At 45.6% G+C, this 13,771-nt stretch overlaps 1 protein-coding gene across 1 annotated transcript in view; it reads left to right on the forward strand.

The window, feature by feature from the left end:
* Positions 1 to 12,667, forward strand: part of Vsig10 (V-set and immunoglobulin domain containing 10) — a 32,794-nt gene extending 20,127 nt beyond the window's left edge. Inside the window, exons 5-9 of the mRNA XM_046446222.2 lie at positions 2,737 to 3,030; positions 5,828 to 5,938; positions 6,477 to 6,492; positions 8,376 to 8,593; positions 9,982 to 12,667. Coding sequence (XP_046302178.1) covers positions 2,737 to 3,030; positions 5,828 to 5,938; positions 6,477 to 6,492; positions 8,376 to 8,593; positions 9,982 to 10,037 — 695 coding nt within the window. The 3' untranslated portion in view covers positions 10,038 to 12,667. The remainder of the gene's footprint in view (positions 1 to 2,736; positions 3,031 to 5,827; positions 5,939 to 6,476; positions 6,493 to 8,375; positions 8,594 to 9,981) is intronic.
* Positions 12,668 to 13,771: the final 1,104 nt, after the last annotated feature.

The following is a 13,771-nucleotide window of genomic DNA, read 5'->3' on the forward strand; positions in this document are numbered from 1 at the left end:
ATGACTTCTGTGGGTCAGTGATAGCGTTGTTTATCTCATCTCCATAATGGCGAGGTCTCAGCTAGAAGCTGGAAGGTTAGGGAGCTGAAATCATGGGATAGATGCACTTACAGGTTTTTTTTATTCACAGGCCTAGCAAGTTGTATCCTCTCCATGTGGGACTCTCCTCAAGGATGCTTGAGTGCCTCCCAACATGGTGGCTGCTTCCCCCAGAGCCAGTGATCCAAAAAGCTTCCTTGTTTACCAGGTTGCCCTAGGAGATACCCAGCAGCCCTTCTGAAACAGTGTATTTATTAGAAAAGCTCACTAAGTCAAGCCCACATTTAAGAGGAGTGGGGAGATTTATTAGGCTTCACTTTTGGAAGGGAGGAATGTCAGAATAAAACCATTCTTCTTAGAGTTTAAATCCTGGGAGGGATAGGGACGAAAGGAAGTCAGGAAGTGCAAAAGCAAGTGGGAGAGGTCTCAGATAGTGACAGTTATGGAAATAAAATGGTATGTGCAGAGAGCCCTATGTAAGAAGGGCCACTTTCCCTTGGTCAGCAGGGAGGTCTCTTGAGGCGGAATCATTTCAGCTGAGAGGACTAGTAAGTGGTTGAAAGGTAACACCGATGTCACCTCAGTGAACATGGCACAGCGTAGCTCCCAAGATGAAGAAAAGTGATGTTTTAGGGGTTCCTGAGGCTCAGATTGATCTCTCTCTCCCAGAGCAAACACTCTACCCCTGAGCTACACTCCCAGCCCTGTTTTACTTCTTAAGAAATGGGATCTTTCTGTGGTTTCCCAGGTTGGCTCAGCTTCTGGTCTCAAGCAGTCCTCCTGAGGCTGCTGAGTAGCTGGGACTATAGGTACGTGTCTTTGGGCCCAGTTTTAGTGGCAGAGATCTATGCACTGAAGACTCCAGCTCACCTCGGGATAAGCTGCTCTCTTGGCCAGCCCAAGTGTGAAGACCCCAGTATTTCTTCCATGTCTTGGGGATCTCTGAGGGCCCCCACTCCTTCCTCCCCACCTGCCTCACCCACAGCATCCTCCTCTTGGGGTGGGTGGGTGGCAGCTCAGATTTCAGAGGCATGAATACTCCACTTGGCAGAAGTATAGTCAGGTACATGACCTGTGGTGGGGGGGGGGGCTATAGGGAGGGGTCGCCAGGGCATTGTTTAAGGATAAGGGAGCCATTTTTGAGATTTTGGTTTGGGGGCCCTGAAATATAGACAGTATTGCTGAGACTTGTCACTGTTGCTGGCTTTATGACCCTGAAGGAGATCTGGGGTAACCACAGAGAGGGGAGATGGGATTCAGAAACCTGACCGTGGACCCAGGGAGGAGAGCTCACATGCGAGTGTCCCAAGCAGACCCAGCTGGGGATTTCCTTCTGTTAACCTGACCTTGAGAGGGAGGCATTAGGCCATCCCAGCCTCCCTGGCCCTTTCCCTCTTCTTCCTTTCCTTCTCCCCAGGAAGCAGCTGTGGAGCCCTGGACTCTTCCTGGGAGCAGCTGCTGAGGGGAGCTTGCCTTCCCCCTCCATGGCAGGAGGCCAGAGGGCGACTCTGGCCTTCAGATGCCGGAAGTTTGGACTTAATAAAACCCCCAGGGGAATCTGCTACCTCCCCCGGAGGTGTGCATTTTGAGGACAATCTTCTTGTTCAGAGAACACAAAGGGGTCACTGTCACAGCCCTCCTAGCTCCCCAAATCGGACCCAAAGCCACAAGACTGACATGTTCTAAGTTCTTTAGGGCAGATGTCTGTGTCCTGACCTCTAAAACCTATGAATGTTGTCTGACATTGCAAAAGGGACTTTGCTGATGTGGTTAAGGGTGTGGGTGGTGTCATTCTGGATTATCAAGATGGGCCCAAAATAATGTCCAGGATCCTTATGAGAGGGAGGCCGGAGGTCAGAGTCAGTAGTAGGTGATGTGATCCCAGAAGCAAGAGCTTGGTGTAAGTCAAGGAAGGGGCCACGAGCCAAGGAGTGTGGGCAGAGCCTCGAGAAAGTAAAAAAAAAGCTAGGAAATCAAGTCTCAAGAGCTTCCAGAAAGGACCAGCCCTGCCAACACCTTGATCTTAGCCCTATGAGATAATTTCAGACTTCTGACCTCCAGAACTCAGGAGATTCATTTGTTTTAAGCCACTAAGTTAGTAGCAATATGTCACATCAACAATAGGAAACAAATACAGTTGCCCATTCTCTTGAACAGCCTCGCTGGACTGCGTGTCCATGTTGGGTATGATGAGTGTAGTTATTTTGCAGAGACGCCCACAGTGTAGAAATAAGATTATATGAGGCCTACAAGGCTTGGGTTCCAGGCTCACCCAGAGTCACCAGCTTCTGTTCTGCCTAAAAGCTTTCCAGGTTTTAGCACCAAAACCCTCATATTCCAGGAACCTTCCCAGTCCTGAGCAAACTGGGACAGTTGGTTGCTCTTATATCTTAGCTACGTCTCTTTATTTCATCGTGTGACTTTGAGCTTAACTCTGGCTGGGCCTCGGTTTCCTTATCTGCAGAATGGGGGTGATTCCAGGTTGTATGGGAGTGAGTTGGGTAATATCCGTAACCGCTCCTGGTGACTCCTCAGTGAATGTCGGCTGGTCCTATTCTGTCAGACCAGGTGTGATGCCCACCTCCTGGAGACGCTTCATCAGGAGGAAGTCATAGGAATGATTCAATCGAAGAAACTCAGGCCATGGCTCGAGTGTCCTTAAACATTTCTCTTTCTCTACCTTCTTCTGGTCACCAGGGGGTCCCTCCGTTTTCTCTGAGCCCATGAAAACTTGCTTTCTCGGCGGCAATGTGACGCTCACCTGCCAGGTGACGGGCGCCTACCCCTTTGCCAAGATCCAGTGGCTGAGGAACCTCACGCAGCCCGAGGTGGTCATCCAGCCCGACAGCCACTACCTCATTGCCCAGAACGGCCAGAGCTCCTCCCTCACTGTGCACAACTGCTCCCAGGACCTGGACCAGGGCTACTACGTGTGCCGGGCTGAGAACCCTGTGGGGGTGCGCGAGGTGGACATCTGGCTGAGCGTGAAAGGTGAGTACTGGGACTGGCCCCCAGGGAAGAGGGCCGCACCAGCACGGGGACAGCCTGGGACCTCCCTGCATATGGCCACTGTTGATGGGAGACAGCATACCTCCTGCCTGTGGCTTTGCAAAGGGGCTGGGGGAAACGACTGTCCAGGAACATTCGCTTAGGCAGCAAGATTATATCATCTCTCGCAACACCACAGGACGTGGGTACCCAGTGTGGGTCAGTCGGAAAGCAGGACAGCCAAATGAACAGCCGAGAGGCGACTGTCCCACTTAAGGTACAAGGGCAGTGTCGAGACTGGTGAAGTCACCTGTAAGGTCATGGGACTGGATTCAGAAGCAATGGGACCAAAAACACACCGAAACTTGAATTTCAGAAAAACAAGGAATATTTTTAAAGTATACATCTGTAAACATCGCATAGAACATACTTGTGCTAAAAAGTACTTTTTTCATCTGAAATCCAAATTTCATAGGGCATCCTGTATTTTATCTGCAACCCCACTTTGAAGCCCCTTCCCAATCTTATTTTTTTTATTTTTTATTTTTTGAGGGGTGGGAGAGAGAGAAAGAGATAGATAGAGAGAGATTTTTAATATTTATTTTTTAGTTTTCGGTGGACACAACATCTTTATTTTATTTTTATGTGGGGCTGAGGATCGAACACAGCGCCCTGCACATGCCAGGCGGGCACACTACCGCTTGAGCCACATCCCCAGCCCTCCCAATCTTATTTAAAAGACAAAGCAAACAACAACAACAAAAAACCACTTTACTACCTTAGATACCTGTGTTAGTTAGCCTTGTGTTGCTGTGGCAAAATACCCGAGATACACAACTTGAGAGTAGGAAGGATTTATTTTGGCTAATGGTTTTGGTCCATGATCATTTGGCCTCATCATTTTGGGGAGACATTTAAGATCCAAACCGTAACGGTACACATTTCCAAATATTTTTGTTTTGAGAGTCAAAAAATGGTTGTTATGGCTACATACCTTATAAAACTATGGAGCTAGTAAAAAGACCAGTGGTTGCCAAGGGTTGGTGAAGGAGGGGGTTGGATGGACACAGAGCATTTTAGGTTAGTGGGAATCTTTATGATAAATAAGGATGGACACTTCTCATTATGCATCTGTCCAAACCCATAGAATGTAGAACACCAAGAGGGAGCCCCAGTGTAAACCACGGTGTCTTGGTGTAGGTTCATCAGTTGTGAAAAAGTACTGCTCAAGTTGGGGTGGTGCTGATAGTGCGGGGTGGGGGGGTTGTTTGTGGGGGGATGGGATGTGTGGGAATTCTCTCTGCTTTCTGCTCATCTTGCTATGAACCTAAAACTGCTCCAATATTTTTCTTTAAAGAAAAGGTTCTCCTGTCCCCCCGATATATATATATATATATATATACACACACACGCACACACATATACGTATTTCTTTCTATTTTTTTTGTGACTTGCTTTTTTCCCTCCCCCTCTTGTTTCTAGGATTTATTCATGCTGATGGTTGTAATCATACTTCATTCTTTTTTACCACTCTATAATGTTCCATTGTGTCATCATTCCACACTATCATTCATTTTTTGGTTTTTGTTGTTGTTCTTGTTATGATAGTTTTGCTGTGAATGTCTTTTACTTAGTTCATATACATGTATATGAGGTACCCAGGCAGATATTTCTCTAGGACATGTAAAGGGTTTATAGGGTACATGCACTTTTATATTTATGAGATAATGCCCAATTATTTTCCAAAGTGGTTGTTCCAGTTTCCGTTCCCTCTAGCAGTTTATAAGAGCATTGACTTGTTCTGCGTTTTACCAGCAGATTTGTGATTTTTGCCCAGCTAGTGTGTGAAAACTGGGACCTCGTTGTGGTTCTCACTTGAATTTTCCTGATTACTAAGAAGGTTTTGAGCCTTATCTTATGTGTATTAGCTATTTGTGTTTCTTCTGGTAAGGAGATATGTGTATCTTGACATTGTTTTCTTACAGATGTAAGAGTTCTTTAGAAATTTCTCTTACTGATTCCTTGTTAGTTTTACATGTTACAGACATCTCCTTTTAGTTTGTTGTCTCTTCCATTTTATGATTTCCTTTGATTAACAGAATGTCCTCACTTTAATGTGGTTGACTTTATGAAACTTTTCGAATATCATTAGCAATTTTTATGTCTTAAGAATTGACATATTCTTAAAGATATCCTTCCCTATCCCAGAATCATAAAGACATTCTCCTGTATTCTCTGCTAAGAGTTGTAACATTCTGCCTTTCACAGTTAAATCTCTAGTGACCATGGAATTGATTTTCGGGAATGGTGTGAGGTAGGGATCATGTTTCTTTCTTTGTTTTTTTTCCCCCTCTCCCAGTTATCCAAATGGATAACCATTTGTTCTACCACCATTTCTTGAACTGTGATTCCTCTGCTCACTGTTCTGTTACGCATCCAGTGTCTCTGTATGTGCGGGCAGATGCCTAGACTCTCCATGCTGTTCCATTGATCACTGTGTTTACCACGGCACTGATAATGCACACCCTCACCATGTCTTGAACACAGCCTTGATGTCTGGTTGGCACAGAGATTTTAACTTCTTAGCATTCTTTCATATCATGTGCTTCGTTTGATTCCCACAAACTCTGAGGTTGGGAGATGAGGTATTCTGATCATATCACAGAGAGGTCATGTGCTTTGCTCAAGGTCACGAAAACAGGTAAGATGAGAGCTGGACTTTGGCAGAGAAGGGGAGGTGTTCTTTCCTAGTTGCACACGTATCAAGCTGAAGAGTCAGTAGTGTGCTTTGTCTTTACAGAGCCTCTGAACATCGGGGGCATTGTGGGAACCATCGTCAGCCTCCTCCTGCTGGGACTGGCCATTGTCTCAGGGCTCATGTTGTATTATAGCCCCATGTTCTGCTGGAAAGGTAAGGACTTCTTGGGTCTCTTTGGTTCTCTCTCTCTCTCTCTCTTTTTTTTTTTTCTCCATACCAGGGATTGAACTCAGGGGCACCCAACCACTGAGCCACACCCCAACCCTAGTTTGTATTTATTAGAGACAGGGTCTCCCTGAGTTGCTTAGTACCTTACTGTTGCCGAGGCTGGCTTTGAACTCGCGATCCTCCTGCCTCAGCCTCCCCGGTGGCTGGTATTACAGGTGTGCACCTCCACACCTTGCCGTTCAGGCTTCTTAAATAATTGTAGGTTGGGGAAGGAGGCCCTGTGACACTCCGACCCTCCTGAAGTCCCATTGTATAGATATCTTCATTGGGTCAAGATGCACAGTAATGAGGCACCTAAGTTCCATCCCTCAACACCCTGTCGCCTCTCGTGTTGGGTCAACTTCTCATTTGTTTATCTCCCCACCCCTGGTTTATCTTTTGTAAATGTTAGTTTGTTTAATAAATTCTGTGAGACTGCACTGTTGTTACTGGATATTAATTTCTTTTCCCTTTCTTCCTGCAGCAGGAAGCACTTTCAGGTGAGTATTTCTTGTATCTTCATTGCTGTTTGCTCCCTTTCATAAAGTCAATAGTGGCAGTTCCCGTGGAGGAGCCATCGTGTGCCTGACACTGGACTCGAGCTTCAGGAGGCGTTACCATAAACCCTCTTGTGACCTCTTCGGGGGGTGGTGGCATTTCCACTTTCCTGAGAAGGAGACAGAGGCTCCGGGAAGTGATTCCTCCAGGAGGCACATGGCAGTGTCTGCCTTCTGATCCAGGTCCCATCATGCCCAGCGTCGGTGCGCTTTTACAAAGCCAGACCTCAGGGCTGGGCCCACAGCAGCCCTGTCATGGGAACATGAAGACAGTGTGCACAAATTAGGGGACAAGACACGGGATGATGTCATGAGTCCTATCATTCATGCATTTGTTTTATTTAGTTTTCTGAAAAGAAACAAAAGGAAGCATAAGATAGTCTTACAGAATGTTCTGGGAGATGAGTTGGAGCATTCCCAGAAGCCTCTTCCCCAGAGGAAACCCCGACAGGGGAAATGTCTCCAAATGGAACATGTGTGTTTCGTTTCCAGAGGTCTTGGGTAGAGCAAAGAACTTGACTCTTCTCTAGGATGTATGGACAATTAATACCTCTTTGATGATGGATATTATTGTCTGGAACCATCTTTTGGGGAAACCATTTCCTTTACTGTCCTGCACTTGAGGGTCATTGTCCCAGTGAATCTCTCATTCCCAGGCTTATTCTTCACAAGAGGTAGCACTCTGACATTGTGGGAAAGGCTTTGGATGTAGTAGACCTGGGTTCAAATTGCATCTGTGTCATTCCCAAGTCCTGGGCCCATGAAAATTCTTAACCTTCTCTGAGCCTTTTCCCCTCATCTGTTCCACAGAGGAGTTGGGGAGGATGAAACAAGAATATGATACTTCTAGGATTGCAATGGGCCCATGGAACTTACTCTTCCTTTCTTAGGAAATGTGCAGTCTGGTTAGGAAGGCAAAGCTGGTAGTAAGCACTGGGCGTGGACTCCAAATGCATGTGTAGTGCCAGGCTTTACTGGGGAGTCAAATCAAGGAGGACTTGACCTAGGCCTTGAATACTGAGGAGCAGGAGATCTCACTACGTGGAACTGAAATTAGGGCATTTCAGGAGAGATGGCAGCATTTATGTACATGCTGTGTGGGTAACTGAAATGGTAGTGGCTGGGAGAATGCTGTAGTTGGCTTTTGCATTGCTATGGCCAGAATACCCATCAAAAACAATTTAGAGGAGGGAAAGTTCTTTGGGAGCTCGTGGTTTCTGAAGTATCTGTCAATAGATGACTTACTCCTTTGCTCTGGGCCCCAGATGAGACAGTACATCATGGGAAAAGGGCCTGCAGAGGAAAACTGCTCGGCTCATAGCAGGGTCAGAAAGTGTGTGTGTGTGTGTGGTAGGGAGGCTCAGGGAAGATGCTCCCTTCCAGGGCGTGCTCCCTGTGACCCACCTCCTCCAACCATGCCCCACCCGCCTACAGCTACCACCCAGTCATTCAAACTAGGATGCACTGATTAGGCTACGTTTCTCATGATACAATCATTTTACCTCTGAATATTCCTGCATTAACAAGAGCTTTGGTATGTGTGTGTGTGTGTGGGGGGGGGCGGGACACTTCATATCCAAACTATAACAGACAGCATGGTACTTGCTCAGGAAACAGGAACAGAGTAGTAAAGATGCGATCATCTCTAGCAGTCTGTGCCCGCAGCTCTGTGAGGTCAAACCACACCATCATCTCATGACTTGATGGTACTAGGTGCATGAGGACGTTCCCCCCACAGTACTAGGAGTCGCAAAGTGTCTGGTGTTGCCTGTTCATCAAGAAAACTAAGATGTCTTCTTGACTGTTTTTCCTGCTTTGGAAATTAGGGGACAAGACATGGGTGATGTCATGGTATTGGTGGATTCAGAAGAGGAAGAGGAGGATGTGGAAGAGGAAGAGGAGGAGGAGGAGGAAGAGGAGGAGGAGACCAATGAAAGAGAAGAGTTGCCAAAAGAAATGCACAAACATGGCCACATTCACAGAGTGACCGCATTGGTAAATGGGAACTTAGAGCAGATGGGAAACGGACTCCAGGATCTACAAGGTGAGCCCTTTCCTGCTGTGACACGGGGATCTATGCAGTGAGCACCCATAGAGACCTCCAAGGAGCAAGCTTGGTTTTTTTAAAGGCTGGGAAATATAGCAAAAATGTAGTCTAGAACCTGAGAACCTAGTGCAGGCTGAACATTCCAGCCCCCAAATCCAAAATGCAAATGATACCATAGGTGCTGCAATGATACCATAGGTCTGATGGTTCAATGTATACAAATTCTGTTTTGTATACAAAATTATTACAATATAAGATTGCCTTAGACCATGTATAAAAGGAATATATGAAACATAACTTGATTTTGTAATTTTTTTTGGGGGGGTACTGGGGATTGAACTCAGGGACGCTCAACCACCAAGCTACATCCTCAGCCTTTTTTTGTATTTTATTTAGAGACAGGGTCTCACTGAGTTACTTACTGCCTCACTAAATTGCTGAGGCTGGCTTTGAACTCATGATCCTCTTGCCTCCAGAGCAGCTGGGATTACAGGTCTGTGCCACCGCGCCTGGCTAGATTTTTGTATCTTGACTTGGGTTTCATCCTCAAGATACATGCAAATTCCAAAATCTGAAATCTGAAACTCTCCTGGTCCTTAGCATTGTAAGGAATACTCAATATGTATTAACGAACACAGAAATCCAGGTGACAAATGCTCATCAAGGCCTGCTCTGGGAAAGGCACAATATTGGCATTGTTGGATAGAAAAGAAAGACCCACAGTGTCTCTGTGCGGGAGCTTTATAAGACCAGTTGGGATAAACAGATGGAAACGTGGAAAACTGAAACGGAAGCAAGATTTAACCAGTGCTTTCAAATGGCAGGAGAGGAGCTATCACAGGAAGGATCAGATTAATTGCCTGGTGGCCGATGTTTAAAAATTACAGGACCTCAGAGGAGGGTGAGTGCTAGGAGGGCAGTGTCCATCAGGAGCAGCTTTATAGAGGAGGTGAAGGTGGCGCAAGTCTTTAAGAACAATGGAATTGGGGCTGGGGATGTGGCTCAAGTGGTAGCGCGCTCGCCTGGCATTCGTGCGGCCCGGGTTCGATCCTCAGCACCACATACAAACAAAGATGTTGTGTCCGCCGAAAACTAAAAAATAAATATTAAAATTCTCTCTCTCTCTCTTAAAAAAAAAAAAAAGAACAGTGGAATCTCAGTAAGAGAAAGGAGGAAGCGGATTTAGGGGAGGCAGGAACCAGGAACATGGTGGGTAAAACATTAGGCAGATCTAGAGGACTTTGAATTAAGAGAACAGGAGAATGAACACCCAGCCCATGAATTCCCATTCTGTGGCTCCTCAGAAAAGAAGAAATCAGGACAGGCATGGAAACAGTCACACTCCAGAGGTTACTCAGTCGGGTCTCTTTTCCCCCCCTGAACAGATGACATCAGTGAGCAACATAGTGACATCATTCAAGAAGAAGACAGGCCAGTCTAAAGAAGAGGACTGGCCATTGCTGTCTGGAAAGTGTGGGAGGCTCTGCGGAGCTCTTCATTCAGCTTTGACCCCACTCACGCCCTGCCGGGGAGTTTGCATTACAAACACCCGGGGTCTCCCAGCGGAGAAGAAAAGCAGACACATAGCTTTCCTTCCATTTTTTTAAAAAAATTGGTTTAATTTGATGTAAATTTCCCCAATGATGTAAAACTACTGTGGGAAGGAGCCCTTGGGGAGCTGCAGTTGGCATCTGAGGTGCCATTTTTGCTGTCACTCTTGGCCCTGTCCAGGCTGACATACTGTGATAGACAGGGATTTGGAGAGACACACATGAGGGAAGCACTTGGTCTCAGTGCCCTTGGCCATTCCCCCAGCACAAAAGGGAATACATGGGGTGACAGGGAAACTTCCTTGATCGCTGCCCAAGTGAGAAACCAGGCAACAGCAGCTCCCTGAGAAAGGTGACATGTCTGCTACCAAAGCAAGTCAGAGGGAGGTGTTTGGGACCGACACTCCTGCTGCGCTTCTGCCTGGGCCTTGACTCTCCCATGCTCCATGTGCTTGGCCATGTCTCTTGACCCCTCACGAGCCTCAGTTTTCCTCATTTGTGAAATGGGTGAAGACATTCCTACAGGAGCCAGGCTTGTGGCGAGGCAATCTGGGGTGTCAAAGTGCCTAGGAGGTGCTCAGTAGATATTAGTTACCTTCTAGCCTTCCTTAGTGGAAGAAAAAAACTGTTCACTGTCAATTAGGAGTTGCCGGCAGACACTTTAGTTCTTTGCAGAATGGTTTCCAAGAGGCCATTGTCAGAGGTCAGGGGGATCCTTTTCCCCCTGGAGGTATGATTCTTTACAAAAGAGGTAGGAACTGATAAGAGGAAGTGCCTTTCATTAGAAACTTACATTTTTACAGAGCTTCACATTAAAAGCCTCCTCCTCAGGGATGGACCTAGGATTAGCTTTCAGCTTTTCTCATTCTTCTCTTGCTTTGAAAGGAGGCAAGAGGCACGTTTATTTCCTAAGAGTATCTGTTGATAAGAACTTGGACAAACCGGTCCACCCAGCCCCAGTTTGTCTCCCCACCTCTGTAATGGGAAAACTTGCATCATCTTAATTTTTAAAAATATTAGGAGGATATACTGATCAAAAACACTAAGTTTCAAATGAAAATGACAAGTGATGAGTTTGGGTTGCTAAAGCTTCCAGTAGATCCTTGGGTGGGTTTTCTTTTCTCCCTAATTCCATCCAAATCCCTTGAAGTCAGGGACCATATAAAGGTGCAATGGATGTGTGCTAAACACGGACATCTGACTTGAATTTGCCCTTGAATTTGTATTCTTTAATGTTGCATATTCTGTTCCAATGGGCAAGACTTCGGGTTAAAAGTGAACTTCTCTTCTCCAGTACCAGAGAGGGAACTGAGACTCCCAAAATGAGAAGCTGGTTTTCTGTAGTAACCTGAAGGTGTGGTTGGGAAAGTCTGTTTTTCTGGAGGAAGAGACTACACTGAGAAAATCACTAGAAATGTGCCCTGTTCCCAACTCAGGACACTGGGGAGTCTGGAGCTAGTGACAATTCATAAATAGCTGTGAATTATATTTCCACTTGGTTCATTCCTTTGCTGCATAGTAGCTCTTGGACTGCATCACTCTGTAAACTGTTGGTGTCATTTCAGAATGAGATGCTCAGGTTGCTTCTGAACTCAATGGAGATTGACTAGTCTCTCTTTTAGTCTTCCATGACTAAATTTAAGAGTCCACTATACAAAGAAAGAAAAAAAAAAGACAAAAGTTAGGGGGGGAACCACTAGCTAGGAATGCAATGTTTTGCAATATCACTCGGATATTTTCCACAACTTCCTTTTGCCCACACACATAACGATAGGAAATAGTTGAGGGTTTTTCCACTACCAAATGGGAGCTTCAAGGGCTTGGTGCCAAACACTGTGAAGCCCTGACCATCTGAGCTGTGAGTGTTGTCACTTATATGGACCCTGTGTTCACATATATACTCGGGGTTAGTTAAAGAGCCCAGGCACTGAAGTTCTTCACATTTCAAGGATGTGTGAAGAATTGGAGCTCTTTTTTCCCTTATAACATGATCCACACCCACACAAGCCTGTCAATAGTAGGTTACAGCCTTTGTGTGGCAAAGTCCATGGACTTGAAAAAAATGTTATCTGCATGTATTGTTAATTCAGAGACCATGAGATACTATTTATCAGAACCAGGAAGGTAAACATTCCAGGGCTATTACAATTACATTGCTTTTCCTCAAAAACTGTTGAACACTGGGGAGGGGGCTCTGAAGTCCTGCGGCTTTGATATTAGCTCCATTTCTTACAAGCACATACAGGACCTATAACTGCAGCTGGGAAATACGTGATGGAAAATTTCTATAACCTGTGCACTGAAACCTGGAGAATCATGGTTGCTGGGCAGAATTTATTATGATGCAATAAGTGCCAACATATATTCTCATCATGGGACTGGCTAGAAACTGCTGCAAAGAAAAATAAGCAGATTCCTCTGCATTATTTACGTTTTAATATTTGGTGGGTAAAGTTGGGAGAAATTAGTTATGAGTTTATGGATTTTTTAAGATTATGGAATAAAGTTATTTTTAAATAAATGTTTCAGCGATTTTTGATTTAGAGCCGGCTAGTAAATGTAAAGATTTGATTAAAACCAGTTTGCCAGACTAAAATAAAATTTTTTCCCGGCTGTCCTAATATTGGAAACGATATTGTTCCCGTCACTATTTTTATTCTTTTCCATGATTATACATATGGAATACATCAATATATACATTAGCTGGGTACTGTGGGGGCTCCAGAGGTTTAGGCAGGAGGGATCACAAGTTCAAGGCCAGCCTCAGCAATTGAGTGAGACCCTGTTTCAAAATAAAAGGGCTAGGGATGTGGCTCAATGGTAAACTGACCCTGGGTTAAATCCCTAGTCCCCACCCCCCAGAAAAACAATAAAGCATTGCTGGGTAAAATCTGCAGGTCCCCAACTCAGAAAAACAAAAATCAACAGTTTTGCTTGCCTATCATTTTATACACGGCCTTGGGTTCAGTCCCCAGCATCTCAAACAAACAAACCAAAAAAAAAAAACAAAAACAAAAACATGAGGACCTGAAGACTCCGGAGAAGTGAGGAATTTGGGAGACAAAGAATGGAGAAGAGAAAATCGAAGAAGAGAAAAATGGCAGAGGTTGGGGAGTGTAGGAAACTGACTGGAGCCATGTTTTTTTTAAAAAGTGGGAGGGTTGAGCAAAGGAGACTGGAGAATAAAATTGGGATCTAAGGAGGCTAGGTGATAGAGAAAACAGGAACCCAGGCAGAGGAGACCAACACTGGGGCTGAGGATAAAAGGGTAGGTTCAGGGTTGGGTGAAAAACGCCCAGGGAAAAGGGGAGGAGGAAAACGGGATCTGGCAAGGCTGAAGTGGGCAGCAAAAAACGGGCAGGCAGCCAAAGAACAAGGTGGATGTGAAGAGAGCGGGGATCCAAAACCGAACTATAGGGTGGAACCAACCACAGGTGTCACCCGGGTGGCCTGAGAAGAAATGGGGCGAAGAGGTGATGCTCCTGAACCTGAGGGCAAAAGGAAGAGGGGTGAACCGGGCTGGGTTCACAAAATAGGCACCGGTAAAATAACCAAAAACATTAAAACACGAATTAAAAACACGGGAAACAGGGTTGGTTAAAAGGCAAATAAGTTTAAAGACCGG

Source organism: Marmota monax, unplaced genomic scaffold, assembly GCF_021218885.2.
Source record: "Marmota monax isolate L192 unplaced genomic scaffold, Marmota_monax_Labrador192_F-V1.1 WCK01_AAM20220418_F8-fsc00092, whole genome shotgun sequence".
NCBI classification, from domain to species: domain Eukaryota; kingdom Metazoa; phylum Chordata; class Mammalia; order Rodentia; family Sciuridae; genus Marmota; species Marmota monax.